This window comes from Artemia franciscana, chromosome 9, assembly GCF_032884065.1.
Source record: "Artemia franciscana chromosome 9, ASM3288406v1, whole genome shotgun sequence".
Lineage (NCBI taxonomy): Eukaryota > Metazoa > Arthropoda > Branchiopoda > Anostraca > Artemiidae > Artemia > Artemia franciscana.
The window spans coordinates 42,738,032-42,765,966 of record NC_088871.1 but is presented as its reverse complement, the minus strand read 5'-3'; the positions used below and the strand labels follow the sequence as shown (position 1 = coordinate 42,765,966).

Here is a 27,935-nt window from a genome sequence, read left to right as displayed (position 1 = left end):
ACACCTCCTGTATGTTCTTCCTCTAAGCTCTTTAATCAGCTACGTAATTAAGGTAGGCTGGAAACACCAATTATTTCTCTCTTGTTTTTTTTTCCAATAACGATTTTTTCTCATATATGATTATTGTTAAAAAATGATAATTTCATTGATTTTGTAAATGTGATGCACTCATTTTTAAAGAATGTCCCGTGAAGGTATTATGTACAGCATGTTGATTTAAAAGAGAATAGAGGTCATCTAGTTCACGCTTTTTAACAGCAAAATTCTGTAAAAATCCTGAGGGGGTGGAAGGGGAATGTAAATTTGGAGCCATTGTTTTCCAAATGAAGTTAAAATGACAAAGAAAACTGAAAAACGAGCCATATAGCAATAAAAAAGCTAAAGTTCTACTAAAGAAAACTGAGCTCTTTCAGAGGATGCTTGAATTGTGCAGGTCTTTCTTAGTTTTGACAACATCTTGGATAAACTAAATTTCAGCTTGGGGATGGGAAAATTGGGGTCTGGGGGAATACACAACGAGAAGACATTTCCATCACGGCTAAGACAGCAGTGCAATTTTAACTGGAACTGCATATATGTCTTCAGTGCCTAAACATTAATTGTTTTGTAAAGTATGGATAATAAACTTTTTGTTGTAAACTGAAAGCTCATCGTAACTGTCAAGGTTGTCTGCAGTATTCTCTAGAGGTGTCTTATCTGCCCTAGATCGCTGATGATTAGAAATTACAAAAAAAAAAAATTTTTCAACTGAAAGTAAGGAGCGGTATACAAATTTAAAACAAACATGAATTATTTTGTGTAAAGAAAAAGACTACGGCAGTATTATTTCTACATTAAATTTTAATCAAAAACGAGCAAAAATTAATAAAAAAACTAGATTTTTCTGAGGGAAGTAAAGTGCGAAGTTTAAACTTAAAGCGAACGACACAAAATCCAAGCATAAAAACAGGAATATTGACTTGGGAGTCAAAAGTGAGTAGGTAGCCTGAAAACAATAAACTAATCTATAAAGCTTATAGTCATACACCAGTTATGACATCAGTAACTATCAGTACGCAATTATAACTATCTTAATAACATGAACATAAAATTAAATATGTTTGTAATAACCACTGTCGTTGAACAACATATAGAAAAACTGGCTTGATTTATCAGGTAACGTTTTGGTCTCACCAGCTATAATACCAATAGTGAGTAATATACAATTTAAGTTTTTAAGAAATACGCTTTAAAATGCTTTATCTTTACACTTTTAAGTGTCCTTAAATTATATACTTTTTCTGTACCTTAACTCTTATATTATTTTGTGTTTTCAGTAAAACAGTAGTTTTCTATAATCCTAGAAACACAGGGAAACATAACTAGTTGGTTTATTTGTGCTGCTTTTATTGATATATATCAGATAGGCTGTGAAGCAATAATTTTTGTTCGTTTTAAGTTTCAAATTCGCTCTTTACTTCCCTCGGAAAAACTTTGTATTTTAAATTAATTAAAGTAAAAAGTGATTGGAGACCAACCATCCCCTGCCATAGAAATGTTTTTTGATATCTGGTCCTTTTGTTACACCTTGGGACATCTGACCGATATTTTTAGGTATCTATTTTTGTACATTTATCTATGGCTGCTCAATTTTTCATATGGGGGAATTACCCAGTGGGATTTCTTGGGGAGATGGGGTTTTCGCGGGGGAATTTTCCAAGGATGAATTGCTATGCTAGAAGCCTAGAAATCTGAAGATAGATGAGCACAAATTCCAAATTAATCGGTATCATAAAATTGTTGAACGTCTGCATTATATACATTTTATCTCTACCATTGACTTCCATTGACTACCTCTACCATTGACGCTTTTTTAGCAAACGCTACCTACTTTATAGCAAGAATTATTTTATCCTGCAAAGCGTAGGCGCGGTCAGATAGAAAAAAGACTTGCAAGGTTCTCTAGATACTGGCTGATGAAAACCGATAGGTTAGGTGCATTTTTTTTTTTTGGGGGGGGGAGGGGGGACTAGACAGGTGGTAAAACTGTGATAAACCCAGTATGCTAGTTCTGATTTGGATTATTATTTTCATACTTTTTACCAAATTATTCTGGAATAATCGGAACATATATTCATAATTGTTTTCTTTCATGAATGAATCCTTATAAGAATCTGCATATATACCCCCTGTAATAATGATTTAGTAATATTGTAGGCTACCCAAGAAGATCTAGGACCCTATAGACAGAGCTTGGGGTCTAGAATATGCCTAGTATAGTATTATTAGAAAACAGTGGCTCCCTAAAGGATACATTTCGGTATTATATCCACAATTATGGCTATTGAGAAAGAATCAAGAAATCAGAAAACAATTCTTATGGGTAATGTTTAGCCTTTAATAACAGACTATTCAGCTAGGTAAGAAACAAATTTACCTTTTAAGTCAGAATTGCATTCTGAATCTATATTTAACATTCATTTGTGTCAGAAATGGGCTCTCCCTATGCAAACTGTGTTAAATATGATTATTCTGCATATTATAAAGTAGGAATTGTTTTCTTAACATTTCCTTATGGGAAGGAGCTTATATAGGCCTAGCCTATACCTTAATTTGGATTCAAGATGCAATTCTGACTATAGAGGTAAGTTTTTACTGAAGAGGTAAGTTCTGGCATATGAAATTCTGTTAGACAGCAACCAGAGGGCAAGGACATTAGTGTTGTGTCAGTCCAAATTCTGACTACTCATTATAATCTTATGACACTAACTTGGCATTCAGCAGAGAGAGACTGAAACCAGAGTTTTGCTTGGATTCCCAATAGGCCTACTTAGTGCTTGAGCCAAACACAAAGTTCCATCTGAATAATCTGTTAATATAAACATTGCCCATTCTTACTTTATGATATGCTGGAAAATTTTAGTTAACACATTTTAAGGATTCTTCCTCTACAGGCCTACTTTATCTGCAATACAGGCCTCCTTTATGTACAAATAAAGAAAACTGATGTCATTTTCAACAGGTTTCTGGCTATTTTTGAGAATTCAGTAAATATGCTGTTCTAATAATTTCACTAGAATGGGAGTGAAAAGATTTCTTGATGCCTCCTTTATGCTCTTTTGTAATTCAATAATCACCCTTTCTGGAGGAAATTATATTTTGAGCCCTTAATCTTAGAATACTATTGCTTCCTAAAAGTTGCATTATTACTATCTATTTGTAAACTTTACAACTTTGACTTATGCCTGCAAATATCAAGGAGTTGAGGTACCAAATATTATTTTGGTACTTACCTGTTAGCTAGTAGCCTATGCACACAAGAATGTGGATCTATAAAATCAGACAATAAGCAGTTTATTGCTATTTGTATACACAGACAATTAGCTTCAGCTCAGTGGAAAGCTATATCTTAGTAAATATTTAGTTGGTATTTTGGTTAGGTTAGATTACATTTTGCATGTACTCCTGTTGTAGTCATTCTTTGTCAGGATTTTGCTTGAATGCACCCACCAAATCAGTAGCCACTGTATCTTCAGAGAGTTGATTCCACAAGTTTGTTACTTACTGGCTAAAGAAATGGCTTATTTATTGGATTGAAGAGTATTTGTTGAAGATTTTTTTTGGAATGCTCTCTAATTACAAAATGTTCCAGTGGAGACAAGGAGATCAGGAAGAATATTTTTGGAAATAATGTTACAGGCCAAATTATTTTGCCATATTTCCTCTAGCATGTAAGAATAATCAGTATCAAATTATGTAAATGCTCATATGTGTATGTATGAAGATATGGTATTTGTTTTAGGCCTTCAATCACTTTGATTGCTCTTTGCTGTACTCTTTCTAGTCTTTCTTTGTTTTCTTGGAGTAGGGTGACACCAGGAACATTCCAACCTCTAGGGGTGGGCAAACTAGTGCCTTGTAGAGCTTCTTAAATACTTTCGGGCATCTTTTGGAGATGTTCTTTTGATCTTTCTGAGAGATTGGAGGGAAGACAACAATACAGATTTTATATGGGTGCTGAACTTAAGTTGATGATCAACAACAACTCCAAGATTTCTTTCTTCAGAAACTACTGCAGAAAGGGGGTTACCTTGGAGATGGTACTGGTGATGTAGATTGTGATTGCCAGAGTGGATTAACTGGCATTTGTCAGCATTGAAAGAGAGGAGCCATGTATCAGCCCAAGTCCCAAGAATAAAAATTTTAAGATCCTTTTGGATAAATTGCAGGTCAGAGGGTGTAGCTACTTTACCAATAAGTTTTGAATCATCAGCATAAAGAGTGAAGAGGTTTGAGAGAAGGTTGGTTACATCATTTATATTGAAGTTGAAGAGACTTGGTCCAAGAAATGGTCCCATAGCAAATGCTGCTTAAAACAGTTGTAGATGAGGAGAAATGACAGCAATGAACTCTTAAGGGTAATTAACTCTTACAAGTTGCATTCTTTCTGAAAGAAAACTCTGTATCCACTGGAAAATAACCTCATCAACAGCTTCTGCTTTTGTTTGGTGGTGAGGAATTCATGACAAACTCAGACAAATGCTTTTGTGCATTTTAGAAGCACCATGTTGACAGAGAAATTTTTATCCAACAATGATATGACATACTCATATGCCTGTAGTAGGTTAGTTATCAATGATCCTATATATCCAAAGCCACGTTGAGGGGAAGTGAGTATGTTGTTAGTTTCGAAGTGCTGAATTACAGCTTTGCTGATATATCTCTTGAGCACCTTTATAATCGCGATGTGGTTGGGACAGTCATTTTTGACATGATGGGGCTTTTTTTGTGGATTGGTGTGATATAGGATGTTTTCCAATCCGATGGTAGTTCTCCATTTTGTTGGTACAGCTGGAACAGTCTACACAGGGGAGAACTGAGAACATTTCAGCAATCCTTGAGAAGACTTGGATGATTTTTATTTGCTCATTGCTGATTTTTGTCATTCCTCATTTGGGTTTGTTAACACCAAGCTTATCAAGGCTAGTTAAGACCATTTCCTCAGTAACTGACAATTCTGGTATTGGATCAAGTATTAAATCTGCAGGTGCTGCAGGGATAGTTAGACAAGATCAGATGGTGAAAGCAGAGCTAAACTGGGTATTCAATTCACTAGCCTTGTCTACTGAGGCTGAGTGGGTTAATCTGTAATGTTTGTGATCAGAAATGGTTAGGATTCTTAGCAGGAACATGTCTCTAAATGGATATGGGGTTTGCCTTAATATCTGTGGCAAGCTGCTCCTCATGTTCAGATTTCAGTTTCCTAATTGCATTTTGGGCAAGGATTTAAGCCTTTGCATACCTCTGCCAATTTCCCTGTGTTTTCTTGTTTTGTACCTTTTCTGGGCTCTGGCTATCCTGATGATTATTCTTTATGTATCGTTTGTGAGGAATGGAATTGGAAAAATATATGGGAGGGTGGATGGGAAGAATTTCTATTTAAATTCCCAAGTTTTGATTTCAATGAAGATGCAAAACAATTTCTAGGGTGGAAAAAAAGAAAATTAGATGTGTGGTGGAATAAAAGAAGAAAAAGAGGAATAGTTAAATATATTTTAAATGAGAAATAACAGAAGTGATCTAAGCAGTGCAGGTTACCAGTGAGTGCAGTATCATCACTATCTAGTTTGCTTCTAAACAAGAAGCCTCAATGGATTTTTTTCTTGTCAGTTATTCAGAGATAATAGAAATATATGTCAAACATAAACTCTTGAAATAGTATGAATAATAATAATAACAAACATTTTTATCAAAAGAAATTTCCCTTGACCCTCTCCTCTTTTTGTTAAAGAAACATTAACATTATTGCCCACAATTATTACAAATATAAGGTGAGAGTTTTGATGAAAATATATTCATAACAAAGGTGTACACAGGTCTGACTGTTTGGGGAGGTGGTAGTCAACTATTCTTTAAATTGTTTATCTTTCAGGGGGATTTTCCCATACCCTGTGTGGGTTAACACCAGAGGCGTTTCTGGTTTAAAAAAAAATTAATTCATATGTGGCCAATTACAGTTGCTGAGTGTAGGAAATTAAACGTAAAAATGGACATAGCCAGGATGCACAGTTCATTTCAATGTAAAAAGCAAGTAACTTTATAGAAAAATTGCCCCTTAGAGGAGCCACAGTTTTTTTATTTTTGGTCTTTCTAGTTATAATACTAATGGTTAGGAATTTGTATGTTTTTCCCCCTTTTCGTTTTAAGCCTGAAACTTGCAAATAACAAATACCCGATTGTTAAGTGTTGTACATTTTGTTACGATTTTGTGCGTTGGAAATTTTTTCTTGGGGGGGGGCGGGGGTCAAACCAAAATAAATTTCTTTATATGCATTTTTGTTAATTTAGGCCCCTGGGTATGGCCTTGCTCTCTTACAATCCATCTAAAAGTTCCGTCAAAAGACACAATTAGACTGATCTGTCAAACTTAACCCCACCAAGGCCAAACAAGTCTTATAAGGAATACAACATCTGACTTCACATTGATTGTTGGCTTCTTCAATCTTTCTCCGTCAATACTTCTTGCATCAGCGTAACCTCATTCTCCAACTAGATTTAAAATTCACTAATTAGATATAAAACTAAACAAAGTCCGTACAACAGTTGTATTTAAATGTTATGAACTTTAATCAATTTGCATAATGTTTCAATTAATTAATAATGTCAATTTATTCATTTAATCCAGTCAATAAATTAGCTCACCCAATTCGATTGGTTTATTAACTAATAATAGTTATAATTTAGTAAAAATAACTATCTTCTTGTATCTGAGAATCATACTCAGGTCTTTGCCTGATCTCAGTTGTTGCATGTTACGATATAATCCACAAAGAGATACACTGAGAAGCCATTGCTGAGTGGCCCAGAAGAACCTAAGCTACAGCAAGATGGCTTTGAAAAATGGCTGTTTTGTTGAAAATGATTAGAGTTGTTGGCATGGATGTTTCCATTTCCTCTAGATTTCTTGGGACTCTCAATCTTTATTGGAGGTCCCCTAACTAAAAGATGATAGTGCTGTAAAATACAGCCAAGACATGGCTTATCAAGCTTAGTGTTTGAATTTTACTGTTCTTTATTAGAGTTTGTATTATTCCCATGAAGAAAACTTCTATTATTCTTTCTTTTAAAACTTCTTAGAAAGCTTAATATTAATCTCATGCAGATGTATTTATTTCGAAAATCCTTTTTTACAGATAAATTTGGTTGTTCTGCTATAGATGACTCACTAATTGAACGATTCAAACGAGTTGCTAACGTTGAGGAAGTTCATCTCTTCCTAAGACGGGGTGTATTTTTTAGCCATCGAGATCTTCACGTCATCTTAGATTGTGTTGAGAAGGGGCAGAAATTCTACTTGTACACTGGTCGTTGCCCCTCCTCTGATTCAATGCACTTAGGGCATTTGATTCCATTTTTGTTTACAAAGTAAGTCGTAGTTTTAGGATGATTGTCATAGTTTATGACTATTATAATTTATATATTTGTCATAGAAAATATGATATTTTGTAATATAAAAAACATTGTTTGATAGCTTATAATTATGTATTTATATAAATAGTACATACTTATGCTCTAATTTTGTATTTAGTTCTATAGTTTTAAGTTGATTTCATATTTATAATAATTAAAGCTAATACTAAAGGGCTGATTATGCGACTACCTAACTAAACAAATATCTTTTAAACATAACTTTGTATTTGATTTTTTAAATCTTGTATTATTAATTATTTTAATCATTTGTTAATTTACTTGGTGCTTCAATATCTATAGATATTATTTTTCTAAAAAAAAAAATCCAACTAAAAAAAACAAAGCAAACGATTATGCTTTGAAATCTGAACCTGTTTTTTAGTTTAAGGTTTATGCTTATTTATCACGAATCAAACAGTTTGTGGTAACGAACTGTAGTAAGGAGCGATCCGGCTCAATAGTAACCAAAACTCTAAAAAATTGAATTTTGATATCAATAGCTACATCAAAAGAATCACATTTTAATGCTGATTTTAAATATATAAGTTTCACCAAGTTTAGTCTTAGCCATCAAAAGTTACGAGCCTGAGAAAATTTACCTTATTTAGGAAAATAGGGGGAAACACCCCCTAAAAGTCGTAGGATCTTAACGAAAATGACACCATCAGATTCAGCGTATCAGAAAACCCTACTGTAGAAGTTTCAAGCTCCTATCTACAAAAATGTGGAATTTTGCATTTTTTGCCAGAAGACAAATCACAGGTGTGTGTTTATTTGTTTGTTTGTTTTTTTTTTTTTTTGTTTTTTTTTCCCAGGGGTCATTGAATCGACCAAGTGGTCCTAGAATGTCGCAAGAGGGCTCATTCTAACGGAAATGAAAAGTTCTAGTGCCCTTTTTAAGTGACCAAAAAAATTGGAGGACATCTAGGCCCCCTCCCACGCTCATTTTTTCCCAAAGTCAACGGATCAAAATTTTGAGATAGCCATTTTGTTCAGCATAGTCGAAAATCATAATAACTATGTATTTGGGGATGACTTACTCCCCCACAGTCCCTGGGAGAGGGGCTGCAAGTTGTGTTTGTGCTGTTGCATTGGTGATTTCTCTTTTCATGATATAATAATGGTTATTGGGAAGTGTACAGACGTTTTCAGGGGATTTTTTGGTTTTGGGGGTAGGGTTGAGGGAGGGGGCTATGTGGGAGGATCTTTCCTTGGAGAAATATGCCATGGGGGAAAAAATTCAATGAAAAGGGCGCAGGACGAATCTGGTCACGTTAGAAAAAAACGTCAAATTAAGAGCTTAATATACAATGCTGGGTGTTCAGAGCCTCTCTATTATGGAGAATAATTTGAAAATAACACAACTGTACGAGCGATAAAACATATATACCACAACCATAACTCAACTAACGAAAGAACTGCTAAGAGATAACACAACTATAAAGCGAAAACAGGTGAAAACTAACGGGAAAATAAACGAACTAAGAGGTGGAAGGGGCCCAGAAAAAAAAATATAATCCTTTTTCAATTTTGAGCCTAACTTCCACAAAGGAGTAATAATGTCAGAAGCCCCGAAATACCGAATTAGTTTCTTTTCAAACAGTTCGTGGTAAAGAACTGTAGTAAGGGGCGACCCGGCTCAATAGTAAACGGAAATCTAAAAAACGGAATTTTGATGCTAAAAGATACATCAAAAGAATCGAATTTTTACGCTGATTCTAAATATATAAGTTTCAATTAATTTAGTCTTTGTCATCAAAAGTTACGAGCCTGAGAAATTTTGCCATATTTTGGAAAAAAGGGGGAAACATCCCCTAAAGGTCATAGAATCTTAACGAAAATCACACTATCGCGTTTGGCATATCAGAGAACTCTATAGCAAAAATTTCAAGCTCCTATCTAAAATAATGTTGAATTTCATATTTTTTGCCAGAAGACAAATCACGGGTGCGTGTTTATTTGTTTGTTTGTTGTTTTTTTTTTCTTTTCCCCAGGGGTCATCGTATCGACCAGGTGGTCTTAGAGTGTCGCAAGAGGGCTCATTCTTACGTAAATGAAAAGTTCTAGTGCCCTTTTTAAGTGATAAAAAAATTGGAGGGCAAATAGGCCCCCTCCCACGCTAATTTTTTTCCAAAAGTCAACAGATTAAAATTTTAAGATAGCCATTTTGTTCCGCATAGTCGAAAACCATAATAACTATGTCTTTGGGAATGACAAACTCCCCCACAATCCCTGGGGAAGGGGCTGCAAGTTACAAACTTTGACCAGTGTTTACATATAGTAATGGTTATTGGGAAGTGTACAGACGTTTTCATGGGGATTTTTTGGTTTGGGGGGTGGGGTTGATGGGAGAGGGCTTTGTGGGAGGATCTTTCCTTTGAGGAATATGTCATGGGGGAAGAAAAATTCAATGAAAAGGGCGCAGGATTTTCTAGCATTACTATAAAAAAAACAATGAAAAAATAAACATGAAAACGTTTTTTCAAATGAAAGTAAGGAATAGCATTGAAATTTAAAACGAACAGAGATTATTACGCATATGAGGGGTTCTAAAAATGCTTTAGCATAAAGAGCAAGGTATTTAGGAGGAGATAAATACCTCGCTCTTTATGCTAAAATATTTTTAGTAATTTCAACTATTTATTCTACGGCCTTTTTGATTCAGGGGTCATTCTTAAAGAATTGGGACAAAACTTACGATTTAGTATAAAGAGCGAGGTATTAACGAGGGTACAAACCCCCTCGTACACATAATAAAAATATAAGAATATAAAAGTTTGTTATGTAAGTTAATTCTTAAGTTACGTATATTTTTTACTAATAAAAACGTTCGTTGAAAATTAAAAGTTCTAGTAGCCTTTTTAAGTAACCGAAAAATCGTAGTAGTTATAATTTAGTAAAAATAACTATCTTCTTGTGTCTGAGAATCATACTTGGGTCTTTGCCTGATCTCAGTTGTTGCTTGTTAGGATACAATCCACAAAGAGATACACTGAGAAGCCATTGCTGAGTGGCCCAGAAGGAGCTAAGCTGTAGCAAGACGGCTTTGAAAAATGGTTGTTTTGTTGAAAATGACTAGAGTTGTGGGCATGGATGTTTCCATTTTCTCTAGATTTCTTGGAACTCTCAGTCTTTATTGAAGGCCCCCTAACTAAAAGATGATCATGTTGTAAAATACAGCCAAGACTTGGCTTATCAAGCTTAGTGTTTGAATTTTACCGTTCTTTATTAGAGTTTGAATTATTCTCATGAAGAAAACTTCTATTATTCTTTCTTTTAAAACTTCTTAGAAAACTTAATATTAATCTCATGCAGATTGTCAGAGATTAGCAACAGAGATTGTCCAATGTTAAGATATGACTTAGTTTTTATATTGACCCATTTTCACAAGAATTTGGGAATATCTGGTTACAAGTTACAGAAAACACGGTATAACGTTAAACATTTTATATGCCAAACGTCCAAAATTATGAGGTTCTATATATTAAACGCAATTGCGTCTTATATATTTAACGCTATAAAATCGTCAGCCTTGTCTGCACGTATATTCTTTGTATTTTAAGAAGTTAATACTATCCTTCAGTGTTTATTCACAGATTAAATGCTGAGGAATTCTCTCATTTTTTTTGGTTGTTTAATTGTGTCATTTTTTGGTTGTTTAATTGGTTGTTTAATTTTAAATTTGTCTTAATTAATAATTTAATTTTTAATCTATTTTTCCAATATTTTTAATGGGTCATGCTACTATGCTAAAACTATAGGTTTTTATAACTAACACCCACCATAGATACGGTAATGTTATTATATCCTGACTTATGTCTTGTACTCTCTATTTATCTGTTTTCTTGTTGACGTAAATCTGACAAAATAGTGATTCCTCGGCACGCTTTCTGTTCTTTCTTTCTCTATCAGCCTCAAGCCTGTTTCCTTGCTGTTCTTTTGATTCCTCGGCACGCCTTCTTTTTTCACTTTCTCTTTTAGCAGCAAGTCTGCTTTCGCGTTGCTCTGGTAGTTCCTCGGCACGCTTTCTTTTCTGACTTTCTCTATCAGCAGCAAGTTTTTTGGCATAGACTCTTTGAGCATCTTCATCGGCTTTTGCCATGGTAGTTCATCAGTCATTGTAAACTTAAACATTAATAGATTTCTACGTGAACATATGTCTTAAATATCTTGAATGACGTCACCGTCAAAGCAAAAATGACGACAACTAATTTCATGACGTCAGTCAACACAGAAACATGACGTCACCCGATCCACAGACAGACACACAGACAGACAACTTATTTATATATATATAGAAGATATATATATATATATATATATATATATATATATATATATATATATATATATATATATATATATATATATATATATGTTTTTAACTACGTAAAACTTGCGAATATACAACATTCTTCGCTGTCCCATTGTCTGTACATATAAATAGATTGTCAGGTTTACCGACTCTTGAACATGCAGCATATAATTGTCCATGGGAAAAACAATCCGTATTCAGATCTATACCTCATTATTCTAATGATTGCCGTTGAGCTTTGTTGATGGTGATTGCTAATCAAACATTCCCTGTATCCCCATCGTCATTTATATTCCCCCCTGTGCCCCCCGGCGTCCCCGTTGTAGTTGTGTCCACGTGTCCCAGTCGTCATTTATATTCCCTCTGCCCCAGTCGTTATTTGTGTCCCGGTGTCCCAGTCTGTAATATCTCTTTGAGTGTCCCGGTCGTCATTTATATTCCCTGTGTCCCGGTCGTCATTTGTGTCCCAGTGTCCGAGTAATTTCGTCAGTCGACAAACAACTTCATGACGACATACAGCTCAATCCTTTTAATGACGTCAGTTTACAAACATGACGTCAGTCGACACACACGTCCCAGTCGTCATTTATGTCCCGGTGTTTCAGTCTATAATTTCTCTTTGAATGTCCCGGTAGTCATTTATATTCCCTGTGTCCCGGTCTGAAAATACATTCGTTTTTGAATTGGTATATGATGAAATAAATTTTTTGGTTTTTTTCCTTTTAGTTTTTTATATTGGTTTTTACCTTTTTTTTAGCTTTTTTAGTTTTTTTCTTTTTTCTTTTTAGTTTTTTTTTTGTAGTTTTTACCTTCTTTAGTTCTTTTTATTTTATTTTTTTTTAGTTTTCTTTTTCTCCTTTATTTTTCAGTTTTTTTCCTTTTTTAAGTTTTTTTTTTTCTTATTCAGTTTTTAGTTTTTTTTTAGTTTTTTTAGTTTTTTTTTAGTTTTTTTATTAGTTTTTAGTTTTTTTTTATTAGTTTTTAGTTTTTTACCTTTTTTTGGTTTTTTAGCATAGTTTTTTTTTAGTATTTTCTTTTAGTTTTTTTTGTAGTGTTTACCTTTTTCAGTTTTTTTTCTTCTTTTGTATTAATGCTAAAGCCAAGGTTCGAACCTGGAACCTCTCGGACCTAGAACCTGAAACATAACGCTTTACCAACTCAGCTACTTCGGCTTGAATACATTCTTTTTTGAATTGGTATATGATGAAATAATTCAGACGTCATATGCGGACAGACAGACAGACACACAAAGAAACAACTTATTTATATATATATATATATATATATATATATATATATATATATATATATATATATATATATAGATGAGGGGGTTCACCCCCTCGTCAATACCTCACTCTTTACACTAAAGTTTAAATCTTGTCCCAATTCCTTAATAATGACCCCTGAATCACTAAGGCTGTAGAATAAATAGTTAAAATTAATAAAATTACTTTAGCGTAAAGTTATTAGGAGGGGGTGAATCCCTCATATGCGCAATAATTTCGGTTCGCTTTAAGTTTTAATGCTGCTCCTTACTTTCAGTTGGAAAAAACTTTTTCATGTTTATTTTTTCATCATTCTTTAAAAAAAAGCCAAACAATCCTGTTCCCTTTCAAGGAAATTTTCTTCCCCCATGGAAAGTTCCCCCCACATAACTCCCTCCCCTCAGCCCCTCCCTTAAACCGAAAAAAATCCCCCTGAAAGCGTTCGTACACTTCCCAATAACCATTAATATGTTTAAACACTGGTCAAAGTTTGTAACTTGCTGCCCCTCCTACGGGGACTGTGGGGGATTAAGGCGTCCCCAAAAACATATTTATTAGGTTTTTCGACTATGCTGAATAAAATGACTATCTCAGAATTTTTATCCTGTGACTTTGGGGAAAAAGAGCGTCGAAGGGGGCCTAGATGCCCTCCAATTTTTTGATCAGTTAAAAAGGCACTAGAACTTTTCATTTCCGTTCGAATGAGCCCTCACACGACATTCTAGGACTGCTGGATCGATACAATCACCCCTGGCAAGAAAAAAAAATAATAAACACGCATCCGTGATCCATCTTGTGGCAAAAAATGCAAAATTCCACATTTTTGTAGATAGGAGCTTGAAACTTCTGCTATAGGGTTCTCTGATACGCTGAATCTGATGGTGTAATTTTCGTTAAGATTCTATGACTTTTAAGGGGTTTTTCTCCCTATTTTCTAAAATAAGGCAAATTTTCTCAGGCTCGTAACTTTTGATGGGTAAGTCTAAACTTAATGAAACTTATATATTTAAAATCAGCATTACAATGCAATTCTTTTGATGTAACTATTCTTATAAAAATTCCGATTTTTAGAGTTTCGGTTACTATTCAGCCGGGTCGCTCCTTACTACAGTTTGTTACTACGAACTGTTTGATTTTTACAGTTTTTTTAACGATTCTTTTTCAGTTAATAATTACTGTTGTTCTATAATTATTTGTTATAATAGTTTTTTTCTCCGGTCGTTTCAGTCTTACTCTTTCTCAGTTAATAATTTGTGGTTGTTTGTTAAATTTTAGTTTTTTGTAATTGGTTTTCTTCAGGTGTTTTAGCCTTGTTTTTTTTTCCCAAACTAATAACAGAGATTGTCCAATGTTAAGATATGACAAGTGTTTTTATATTGACCTATTTTCACAAAAATTGGAAAATATCTGGTTACAAGTTACAGAAAACATGGTATAACGTTAAACATTTTATATGCCATACGTTCAAAATTATGAGGTTCTATATATTAAACGCAATAGCGTCTTATATATTTAACGCTATAAAATCGTCAGCCTTTGTCTACCCGTATATTCTTTGGTGTATTTTAAGAAGTTATTACTATCCTTCAGTGTTTATTCATAGATTAAATGCTGAGGAATTCTCTCATTTTTTTTAATTGGTTGTTTAATTTTAATTTGTCTTAATTAATAACTTAATTTTTAATCTATTTTTCCGATATTTTTCATGGATCATGCTACTATGCTAAAACTATAAGTTGTTATAACTAACACTGACAATAGACACGGTAATGTTATTATATCATGACTTGTGTCTTGTACTCTCTATTTATCTATATTCTTGGTGACGTAAATCTGATAAAATAGTGAAAAGGATAAAAAAGAATAATTACCCCATATACTCCAAATTTCTGAAAATGAACGTCTTCTCAGGGTGAAAACCAATAGCTATAATGTCTTTTATATTTTCGACGGCCATTTCTTTTACTTTTTCTAAACTTAAGTCCTTCCAGAAATGTATCTCGTCGTCTGTAATTTGGATAATAAGTGGAACATCAAAAACTTCCCGTAACCATCTAAAAAATAAAGAATATAAGAAAACAATTCTATCAAGACCATTTCTAAAATACGTTAGTGCCTCCTATGGCAATACAAAAACGTATCAAACCTCCTGCAGCCATTTAAAAAACCGAATCTGAAAAAAAAAACGTAGGAAGGCCGTTCGCGGACTGTCTTAGTGCCTGGAGCCAGGGAGATGGCCCGCCGTGGAAAAGTGGGATAGCAGAGTAGCAATTCTACTTGGCAGCTTTCATGACCTAGTGAAATTTGTTGACGGATTTCAAAATTTGTTGGTAGATTTGTCAGCTTTTGCAATTCTGATGAATTCTGCTACTGGCAGCTTTGGAACTTTTTCCATACCTGAAAATGGCAACTTCAAAAAAGTGAATAAAAAATAAGCTTGTATGAGGATCATTCAGAAAAATCTTTTAGCGCCTAAAGTCAAGGAGATTGCAACTTCGACAGATTGCAATTTCAAAGAAAATGAAAATGGATACAAAAAAGGATTGTATGAAGGCCATTTGCAGACTGTTATATAATTTACTTAAGTCAGGAAGATAAAAATTTCACTGTCTGAAGCATCTTTCTCTGCTGAGAAAAACAAATCTGCTGATATTCTGAAGGCAAGCTGATTAACTCCAGATATTTTCGTGTTTTAGAAACAAATCAAAGTCGTTATTGTTACTATTGACATAATGAGTATTACTGTGGACAAACCCAAAAAAACTAGGTCAAAACTGGCACCCATTCCCCCACGTAAAAAAAGAAGACAGAATCAATTACCACACGACTATTAATGCCCTCTCAGGCTTAGTATCTCTGGATAGGGGTTTCCCATCTCTTTTTTGTCTTCATAGAATAAGCCTTCCTTGGTAGTGTCAAGGTGCCCATCACTAGTTTCCGCCATATTAAGAACGCCAGCTTCAGATCGGATAGGAGAGGCAACACTCGTCTGTCAAAAGTGAGTGGAGACTCTATCACTACTCCCCATCCTTCAGCAATGCTTAATCGTCAGAAGGAGTACTAGCAAGACAACTTATTTTCCCACCTCGTTTGATCCTCAGGGGATTTTCTTAAACCACGGTTGACACCTCATACATCCAGTAGAATTAACACCCTAGACATGATTTTAGAAGCCACGACTGGTTTTAGCCCATCCAGCCTTGACAACGGCTTTAAAAAAAACCTTCGTCACGGCTAGACATCAAACAGTACGTTCAGCAGCTGGAGGGTAACTATAGCTTCTTATTTGTACTAATTACTTTAAGCAGCGCTTAAAGTAATTAGTTTACAATGACGTCCTCTATATAACAAAACAATAAGTTCTATTTTGGATACTAAACGATTTTTTGGGGAGCCAACTTGGCCAGCTTTCCAACAAAATATGCATTGACCCCTTTTATGTACGCTGCTATAGATTATCTAGAATTAATAGAATCTAGCAGCTTTAGACAATTGAAGCAAATAAGTGAACAAAAATGAAAACATGATTCTGTCATATCTATGGCGGGAAGGGGGAGGGGGGATATTTATTGAGACTCAGTAGAAAGTTATAAAAGGTACAGCAAAATCAATTTTAATATCAAAAAACCCCTTTCCTGATTCTTTCTGTTGAGTGAAAAAAGAAGACTTCCAAATATTGTGAGAACAAGCTAGGGCAAAAGAAAATCAATTTTACTTCTGAGACCAGATTAGCTAAGGGTGACAAAACACAAGAGAACGAAGAGACAACGAAGAACACACATCCAGGGAGAAGGGGATAAAAATACAAATAGCTGGGCCACGACCTCCGCTCAAAAAACTTAGACCACAAATTTTTCCATTTGATAATTTAATATGCCACTTAATATGGGTTTAATATTCAGCTGCCTTTTCACTGTTATTCAAGAAAGGAACTTCTTGTGTTAGTTTTTGTTTTGTCAGATTTGTCAAAATTGTCTGGTAGACTTTAAACTTTAGTAACTTTGTAAAAAAAAAATCTTATTCCTTCACTGATGACGGCTGAACGGCGTTCTCAACAGAAATTCTTACGATTTTCTCTTTTTTCTGACTAATTTTTACCTCAGAGAAGTACCTTATTTTAGTATTTACATTAGACAAAAATGAAAAAGAAAACAAAATATGGTATAAGCGTATAACTGGGGCTATTGAGAAGGAAACATAATAAAAAAACAATTCTTACTTCATAATATGCAGAAAAATTGTAGCGAATACATTTGGAAGATACTCAACCGATTTTTTTTATTTTTCTGCCTTTTTTCGTTGACTGTTTTTTTGTTTTTTTTTTCTTTGTTTTCCTTCGTTTACTCTGTCAAAAAATCTTTTGAAAAAGTCAATATAGTCTGTTTAGTTTAAAAGAAATGCGTTTTTAGATTGCTAATTTTATTTTATTTATGAACTTGTTCACGTTTTTTTGGCAATTCATACCCCCTCCCTCCTCTCTATATAGCCGTAGGCTATATACAAAGCAAACAAAAAATAAAAGTTGCTCTATTATATTCCTTATTTTATGCTCTTTTCCATTATAATAGTCGTTGCCCTGGTAATGCACCCCCCCATTACATTGATGGAAACATATATAGCCCTAATAATATAGCTGTTTATTGTTCTTTCAATCGATTGGTCTGTTGTGAAGTCGGTTACTCCCTATCGACTTCAAGATATTCAGTTATGCTGGAGTGTTTGCTGAATATTGGATAAAATAAACTATTTTAAATGAGTTAAAAATGTGAGTAATAATAGAAGGAAACGTGATGATCTGATCAATATAAATATATCCTAGTTTTTATATAGCAAAGAGATATATAAGATAATTAAGGGGGAGGGTGAATTGTAAAAATGTAAACAAAACCGTGAAATTGAACATAAAATCAACAATCTAAGATCTTTTTTGTTCTAGCATGTCTCCTTCTGGAAAACCGCTATTGTTAACCTTAAGTGGGCTATTTTTTGACGTAAGAGTAAAAACATCAATTAGCATTTCCTAGTTTTTCGTATTAGTATACGAAAAATTAGTATATTAGTATACGTATTAGTATACGTAGCGTTCTTGTAAGTTTTTTTTTTTTCATGGTGCATATACAGTTTCTTTATGACAATGGGCCCTCATGCTATTATACTTTTTTTGCAGTTGTTTGTTTTTAGATTTGCTATTTCATTTGTATTTTATCGTACTCTTTTATTTACTATAAATAGTGTCTTGATAATTTACTTCTTTTTCCTTTATGAATTTAAGCATTATCTGGTTTGTTAGTACCTTATTTCTTTCCCAAATACGGTGGGAAATGGAGAGGAAGAAAATTTTAAACCGAAATGATTTCTATTTTTCGCTTTAAGCTTTTTATGATTTCTGTTATATTATTATCCAAAAATACGGTATAAGCCCATAAGAGGGATTGCCCCCCCTCCTCTAATGTGTAAATATATAGCCCAATTTATATATGTCCCAAGCCTTAAATTGAATCAACGTTGACGTAATCAAGAAACGAAAAAACACATGTGAAATATATCACTTGGGCTGTATATTTGCACGTTGGGGAAGGGGGGAGGGTAAAATATAATTGAAGCGCCTTCAAAACGTGTTAACTAGAATTCTTCTACACATTATGAAGTAAGAATTGTTTTCTTAACACATTTCTTTCTCAACAGCGCCAATTCTAGGCTTATACCAAAAAGACCCTTGAATTTATTCAACATATTCTCTTGATAATCATCTTTGAATCTAAAATACAATTTATGAACAATTACGTCAGCTATTCCGAAAGTAACTTATGCTTTAAAATAAAAAAAAAAACAAGATGATTTGTTTTTTAACTTACGCTTTCGGGATCTACACCCTTAGCCTAAAATTCATCGCAGTTAATCGCCTGTTGGTAAAACTGGCTTTGATTTTTTTTACATTTTCATTTTTCAGTTCTTGTCAGTTTGGATGTGGCCAAATTAAAAAGTTTTTAAGACTTTGGGAAAAATTGAGTTTACAGCCCGCCTTTTTAAACTAAACAGACTATATTGACTTTTTCAAAAGATTTTTTGACAGAGTAAACGTAGGAAAACAAAGAAAAAAAAAAACAAAAAAACAGTCAACGAAAAAAGGCAGAAAAATAAAAAAAATCGGTTGAGTATCTTCCAAATGTATTCGCTACAATTTTTCTGCATATTATGAAGTAAGAATTGTTTTCTTATTATGTTTCCTTCTCAATAGCCCCAGTTATACGCTTATACCATATTTTGTTTTCTTTTTCATTTTTGTCTAATGTAAATACTAAAATAAGGTACTTCTCTGAGGTAAAAATTAGTCAGAAAAAAAAGAAAATCGTAAGAATTTCTGTTGAGAACGCCGTTCAGCCGTCATCAGTGAAGGAATAAGATTTTTTTTTTACAAAGTTACTATTGTTTAAAGTCTACCAGACAATTTTGACAAATCTGACAAAACGAAAACTAACACAAGAAGTTCCTTTCTTGAATAACAGTGAAAAGGCAGCTGAATATTAAACCCATATTAAGCGGCATATTAAATTATCAAATGGAAAAATTTGTGGTCTAAGTTTTTTGAGCGGAGGTCGTGGCCCAGCTATTTGTATTTTTATCCCCTTCTCCCTGGATGTGTGTTCTTCGTTGTCTCTTCGTTCTCTTGTGTTTTGTCACCCTTAGCTAATCTGGTCTCAGAAGTAAAATTGATCTTCTTTTGCCCTAGCTTGTTCTCACAGTATTTGGAAGTCTTCTTTTTTCACTCAACAGAAAGAATCAGGAAAGGGGTTTTTTGATATTAAAATTGATTTTGCTGTACCTTTTATAACTTTCTACTGAGTCTCAAGAAATATCCCCCCTCCCCCTTCCCGCCATAGATATGACAGAATCATGTTTTCATTTTTGTTTACTTATTTGCTTCAATTGTCTAAAGCTGCTAGATTCTATTAATTCTAGATAATCTATAGCAGCGTACATAAAAGGCGTCGATGCATATTTTATTGGAAAGCTGGCCAAGTTGGCTCCCCAAAAAATCGTTTAGTATCCAAAATAGAACTTATTGTTTTGTTATATAGAGGACGTCATTGTAAACTAATTACTTTAAGCGCTGCTTAAAGTAATTAGTACAAATAAGAAGCTATAGTTACCCTCCAGCTGCTGGACGTACTGTTTGATGTCTAGCCGTGACGAAGGTTTTTTTTAAAGCCGTTGTCAAGGCTGGATGGGCTAAAACCAGTCGTGGCTTCTAAAATCATGTCTAGGGTGTTAATTCTACTGGATGTATGAGGTGTCAACCGTGGTTTAAGAAAATCCCCTGAGGATCAAACGAGGTGGGAAAATAAGTTATCTTGCTAGTACTCCTTCTGACGATTAAGCATTGCTGAAGGATGGGGAGTAGTGATAGAGTCTCCCCTCACTTTTGACAGACGAGTGTTGCCTCTCCTATCCGATCTGAAGCTGGCGTTCTTAATATGGCGGAAACTAGTGATGGGCACCTTGACACTACCAAGGAAGGCTTATTCTATGAAGAAAAAAAAGAGATGGGAAACCCCTATCCAGATATACTAAGCCTGAGAGGGCATTAATAGTCGTGTGGTAATTGATTCTGTCTTCTTTTTTTACGTGGGGGAATGGGTGCCAGTTTTGACCTAGTTTTTTTGGGTTTGTCCACAGTAATACTCATTATGTCAATAGTAACAATAATGACTTTGATTTGTTTCTAAAACACGAAAATATCTGGAGTTAATCAGCTTGCCTTCAGAATATCAGCAGATTTGTTTTTCTCAGCAGAGAAAGATGCTTCAGACAGTGAAATTTTTATCTTCCTGACTTAAGTAAATTATATAACAGTCTGCAAATGGCCTTCATACAATCCTTTTTTGTATCCATTTTCATTTTCTTTGAAATTGCAATCTGTCGAAGTTGCAATCTCCTTGACTTTAGGCGCTAAAAGATTTTTCTGAATGATCCTCATACAAGCTTATTTTTTATTCACTTTTTTGAAGTTGCCATTTTCAGGTATGGAAAAAGTTCCAAAGCTGCCAGTAGCAGAATTCATCAGAATTGCAAAAGCTGACAAATCTACCAACAAATTTTGAAATCCGTCAACAAATTTCACTAGGTCATGAAAGCTGCCAAGTAGAATTGCTACTCTGCTATCCCACTTTTCCACGGCGGGCCATCTCCCTGGCTCCAGGCACTAAGACAGTCCGCGAACGGCCTTCCTACGTTTTTTTTTTCAGATTCGGTTTTTTAAATGGCTGCAGGAGGTTTGATACGTTTTTTGTATTGCCATAGGAGGCACTAACGTATTTTAGAAATGGTCTTGATAGAATTGTTTTCTTATATTCTTTATTTTTTAGATGGTTACGGGAAGTTTTTGATGTTCCACTTATTATCCAAATTACAGACGACGAGATACATTTCTGGAAGGACTTAAGTTTAGAAAAAGTAAAAGAAATGGCCGTCGAAAATATAAAAGACATTATAGCTATTGGTTTTCACCCTGAGAAGACGTTCATTTTCAGAAATTTGGAGTATATGGGGTAATTATTCTTTTTTATCCTTTTCACTATTTTATCAGATTTACGTCACCAAGAATATAGATAAATAGAGAGTACAAGACACAAGTCATGATATAATAACATTACCGTGTCTATTGTCAGTGTTAGTTATAACAACTTATAGTTTTAGCATAGTAGCATGATCCATGAAAAATATCGGAAAAATAGATTAAAAATTAAGTTATTAATTAAGACAAATTAAAATTAAACAACCAATTAAAAAAAATGAGAGAATTCCTCAGCATTTAATCTATGAATAAACACTGAAGGATAGTAATAACTTCTTAAAATACACCAAAGAATATACGGGTAGACAAAGGCTGACGATTTTATAGCGTTAAATATATAAGACGCTATTGCGTTTAATATATAGAACCTCATAATTTTGAACGTATGGCATATAAAATGTTTAACGTTATACCATGTTTTCTGTAACTTGTAACAAGATATTTTCCAATTCTTGTGAAAATAGGTCAATATAAAAACACTTGTCATATCTTAACATTGGACAATCTCTGTTATTAGTTTGGGAAAAAAAAACAAGGCTAAAACACCTGAAGAAAACCAATTACAAAAAACTAAAATTTAACAAACAACCACAAATTATTAACTGAGAAAGAGTAAGACTGAAACGACCGGAGAAAAAAAAACTTTTATAACAAATAATTATAAAACAACAGTAATTATTAACTGAAAAAGAATCGTTAAAAAAACTGTAAAAATCAAACAGTTCGTAGTAACAAACTGTAGTAAGGAGCGACCCGGCTGAATAGTAACCGAAACTCTAAAAATCGGAATTTTTATAACAATAGCTACATCAAAAGAATTGCATTGTAATGCTGATTTTAAATATATAAGTTTCATTAAGTTTAGACTTACCCATCAAAAGTTACGAGCCTGAGAAAATTTGCCTTATTTTAGAAAATAGGGAGAAAAACCCCTTAAAAGTCATAGAATCTTAACGAAAATTACACCATCAGATTCAGCGTATCAGAGAATCCTATAGCAGAAGTTTCAAGCTCCTATCTACAAAAATGTGGAATTTTGCATTTTTTGCCACAAGATGGATCACGGATGCGTGTTTATTATTTTTTTTTCTTGCCAGGGGTGATTGTATCGATCCAGCAGTCCTAGAATGTCGTGTGAGGGCTCATTCGAACGGAAATGAAAAGTTCTAGTGCCTTTTTAACTGATCAAAAAATTGGAGGGCATCTAGGCCCCCTTCGACGCTCTTTTTCCCCAAAGTCACAGGATAAAAATTCTGAGATAGTCATTTTATTCAGCATAGTCGAAAAACCTAATAAATATGTTTTTGGGGACGCCTTAATCCCCCACAGTCCCCGTAGGAGGGGCAGCAAGTTACAAACTTTGACCAGTGTTTAAACATATTAATGGTTATTGGGAAGTGTACGAACGCTTTCAGGGGGATTTTTTTCGGTTTAAGGGAGGGGCTGAGGGGAGGGAGTTATGTGGGGGGAACTTTCCATGGGGGAAGAAAATTTCCTTGAAAGGGAACAGGATTGTTTGGCTTTTTTTTAAAGAATGATGAAAAAATAAACATGAAAAAGTTTTTTCCAACTGAAAGTAAGGAGCAGCATTAAAACTTAAAGCGAACCGAAATTATTGCGCATATGAGGGATTCACCCCCTCCTAATAACTTTACGCTAAAGTAATTTTATTAATTTTAACTATTTATTCTACAGCCTTAGTGATTCAGGGGTCATTATTAAGGAATTGGGACAAGATTTAAACTTTAGTGTAAAGAGTGAGGTATTGACGAGGGGGTGAACCCCCTCATCTATATATATATATATATATATATATATATATATATATATATATATATATATATATATAAATAAGTTGTTTCTTTGTGTGTCTGTCTGTCTGTCCGCATATGACGTCTGAATTATTTCATCATATACCAATTCAAAAAAGAATGTATTCAAGCCGAAGTAGCTGAGTTGGTAAAGCGTTATGTTTCAGGTTCTAGGTCCGAGAGGTTCCAGGTTCGAACCTTGGCTTTAGCATTAATACAAAAGAAGAAAAAAAACTGAAAAAGGTAAACACTACAAAAAAAACTAAAAGAAAATACTAAAAAAAAACTATGCTAAAAAACCAAAAAAAGGTAAAAAACTAAAAACTAATAAAAAAAAACTAAAAACTAATAAAAAAACTAAAAAAAAACTAAAAAAACTAAAAAAAAACTAAAAACTGAATAAGAAAAAAAAAAACTTAAAAAAGGAAAAAAACTGAAAAATAAAGGAGAAAAAGAAAACTAAAAAAAAATTAAAATAAAAAGAACTAAAGAAGGTAAAAACTACAAAAAAAAAACTAAAAAGAAAAAAGAAAAAAACTAAAAAAGCTAAAAAAAAGGTAAAAACCAATATAAAAAACTAAAAGGAAAAAAACCAAAAAATTTATTTCATCATATACCAATTCAAAAACGAATGTATTTTCAGACCGGGACACAGGGAATATAAATGACTACCGGGACATTCAAAGAGAAATTATAGACTGAAACACCGGGACATAAATGACGACTGGGACGTGTGTGTCGACTGACGTCATGTTTGTAAACTGACGTCATTAAAAGGATTGAGCTGTATGTCGTCATGAAGTTGTTTGTCGACTGACGAAATTACTCGGACACTGGGACACAAATGACGACCGGGACACAGGGAATATAAATGACGACCGGGACACTCAAAGAGATATTACAGACTGGGACACCGGGACACAAATAACGACTGGGGCAGAGGGAATATAAATGACGACTGGGACACGTGGACACAACTACAACGGGGACGCCGGGGGGCACAGGGGGGAATATAAATGACGATGGGGATACAGGGAATGTTTGATTAGCAATCACCATCAACAAAGCTCAACGGCAATCATTAGAATAATGAGGTATAGATCTGAATACGGATTGTTTTTCCCATGGACAATTATATGCTGCATGTTCAAGAGTCGGTAAACCTGACAATCTATTTATATGTACAGACAATGGGACAGCGAAGAATGTTGTATATTCGCAAGTTTTACGTAGTTAAAAACATATATATATATATATATATATATATATATATATATATATATATATATATATATATATATATATATATATATATATATCTTCTATATATATATAAATAAGTTGTCTGTCTGTGTGTCTGTCTGTGGATCAGGTGACGTCATGTTTCTGTGTTGACTGACGTCATGAAATTAGTTGTCGTCATTTTTGCTTTGACGGTGACGTCATTCAAGATATTTAAGACATATGTTCACGTAGAAATCTATTAATGTTTAAGTTTACAATGACTGATGAACTTACCATGGCAAAAGCCGATGAAGATGCTCAAAGAGTCTATGCCAAAAAACTTGCTGCTGATAGAGAAAGTCAGAAAAGAAAGCGTGCCGAGGAACTACCAGAGCAACGCGAAAGCAGACTTGCTGCTAAAAGAGAAAGTGAAAAAAGAAGGCGTGCCGAGGAATCAAAAGAACAGCAAGGAAACAGGCTTGAGGCTGATAGAGAAAGAAAGAACAGAAAGCGTGCCGAGGAATCACTATTTTGTCAGATTTACGTCAACAAGAAAACAGATAAATAGAGAGTACAAGACATAAGTCAGGATATAATAACATTACCGTATCTATGGTGGGTGTTAGTTATAAAAACTTATAGTTTTAGCATAGTAGCATGACCCATTAAAAATATTGGAAAAATAGATTAAAAATTAAATTATTAATTAAGACAAATTTAAAATTAAACAACCAATTAAACAACCAAAAAATGACACAATTAAACAACCAAAAAAATGAGAGAATTCCTCAGCATTTAATCTGTGAATAAACACTGAAGGATAGTATTAACTTCTTAAAATACAAAGAATATACGTGCAGACAAGGCTGACGATTTTATAGCGTTAAATATATAAGACGCAATTGCGTTTAATATATAGAACCTCATAATTTTGGACGTTTGGCATATAAAATGTTTAACGTTATACCGTGTTTTCTGTAACTTGTAACCAGATATTCCCAAATTCTTGTGAAAATGGGTCAATATAAAAACTAAGTCATATCTTAACATTGGACAATCTCTGTTGCTAATCTCTGACAATCTGCATGAGATTAATATTAAGTTTTCTAAGAAGTTTTAAAAGAAAGAATAATAGAAGTTTTCTTCATGAGAATAATTCAAACTCTAATAAAGAACGGTAAAATTCAAACACTAAGCTTGATAAGCCAAGTCTTGGCTGTATTTTACAACATGATCATCTTTTAGTTAGGGGGCCTTCAATAAAGACTGAGAGTTCCAAGAAATCTAGAGAAAATGGAAACATCCATGCCCACAACTCTAGTCATTTTCAACAAAACAACCATTTTTCAAAGCCGTCTTGCTACAGCTTAGCTCCTTCTGGGCCACTCAGCAATGGCTTCTCAGTGTATCTCTTTGTGGATTATATCCTAACAAGCAACAACTGAGATCAGGCAAAGACCCAAGTATGATTCTCAGACACAAGAAGATAGTTATTTTTACTAAATTATAACTACTACGATTTTTCGGTTACTTAAAAAGGCTACTAGAACTTTTAATTTTCAACGAACGTTTTTATTAGTAAAAAATATACGTAACTTAAGAATTAACTTACATAACAAACTTTTATATTCTTATATTTTTATTATGTGTACGAGGGGGTTTGTACCCTCGTTAATACCTCGCTCTTTATACTAAATCGTAAGTTTTGTCCCAATTCTTTAAGAATGACCCCTGAATCAAAAAGGCCGTAGAATAAATAGTTGAAATTACTAAAAATATTTTAGCATAAAGAGCGAGGTATTTATCTCCTCCTAAATACCTTGCTCTTTATGCTAAAGCATTTTTAGAACCCCTCATATGCGTAATAATCTCTGTTCGTTTTAAATTTCAATGCTATTCCTTACTTTCATTTGAAAAAACGTTTTCATGTTTATTTTTTCATTGTTTTTTTTATAGTAATGCTAGAAAATCCTGCGCCCTTTTCATTGAATTTTTCTTCCCCCATGACATATTCCTCAAAGGAAAGATCCTCCCACAAAGCCCTCTCCCATCAACCCCACCCCCCAAACCAAAAAATCCCCATGAAAACGTCTGTACACTTCCCAATAACCATTACTATATGTAAACACTGGTCAAAGTTTGTAACTTGCAGCCCCTTCCCCAGGGATTGTGGGGGAGTTTGTCATTCCCAAAGACATAGTTATTATGGTTTTCGACTATGCGGAACAAAATGGCTATCTTAAAATTTTAATCTGTTGACTTTTGGAAAAAAATTAGCGTGGGAGGGGGCCTATTTGCCCTCCAATTTTTTTATCACTTAAAAAGGGCACTAGAACTTTTCATTTACGTAAGAATGAGCCCTCTTGCGACACTCTAAGACCACCTGGTCGATACGATGACCCCTGGGGAAAAGAAAAAAAAACAACAAACAAACAAATAAACACGCACCCGTGATTTGTCTTCTGGCAAAAAATATGAAATTCCACATTATTTTAGATAGGAGCTTGAAATTTTTGCTATAGAGTTCTCTGATATGCCGAATGCGATAGTGTAATTTTCGTTAAGATTCTATGACCTTTAGGGGATGTTTCCCCCTTTTTTCCAAAATAGGGCAAATTTTCTCAGGCTCGTAACTTTTGATGACAAAGACTAAATTAATTGAAGCTTATATATTTAGAATCAGCGTAAAAATTCGATTCTTTTGATGTATCTTTTAGCATCAAAATTCCGTTTTTAAGATTTCCGTTTACTATTGAGCCGGGTCGCCCCTTACTACAGTTCTTTACCACGAACTGTTTGAAAAGAAACTAATTCGGTATTTCGGGGCTTCTGACATTATTACTCCTTTGTGGAAGTTAGGCTCAAAATTGAAAAAGGATTATATTTTTTTTTCTGGGCCCCTTCCACCTCTTAGTTCGTTTATTTTCCCGTTAGTTTTCACCTGTTTTCGCTTTATAGTTGTGTTATCTCTTAGCAGTTCTTTCGTTAGTTGAGTTATGGTTGTGGTATATATGTTTTATCGCTCGTACAGTTGTGTTATTTTCAAATTATTCTCCATAATAGAGAGGCTCTGAACACCCAGCATTGTATATTAAGCTCTTAATTTGACGTTTTTTTCTAACGTGACCAGATTCGTCCTGCGCCCTTTTCATTGAATTTTTTCCCACATGGCATATTTCTCCAAGGAAAGATCCTCCCACATAGCCCCCTCCCTCAACCCTACCCCCAAAACCAAAAAATCCCCTGAAAACGTCTGTACACTTCCCAATAACCATTATTATATCATGAAAAGA

The 27,935-nt window shown here is 33.9% G+C and overlaps 1 protein-coding gene across 4 annotated transcripts in view; it reads left to right on the top strand.

Moving 5' to 3' along the window:
* The first annotated feature begins 1,932 nt into the window (after positions 1-1,932).
* LOC136031440 (tryptophan--tRNA ligase, cytoplasmic-like) overlaps positions 1,933-27,935 on the top strand; it is a 90,297-nt gene continuing 64,294 nt past the window's right edge. The window contains exons 1-3 of one of the 4 annotated variants that reach the window (XM_065711025.1): positions 1,933-1,969; positions 7,173-7,404; positions 21,399-21,581. In XM_065711025.1, coding sequence (XP_065567097.1) covers positions 7,367-7,404; positions 21,399-21,581 — 221 coding nt within the window. In that variant the 5' untranslated portion in view covers positions 1,933-1,969; positions 7,173-7,366. The remainder of the gene's footprint in view (positions 1,970-7,172; positions 7,405-21,398; positions 21,582-27,935) is intronic. The other 3 variants (XM_065711024.1, XM_065711022.1, XM_065711021.1) reach the window with 3 other exon arrangements.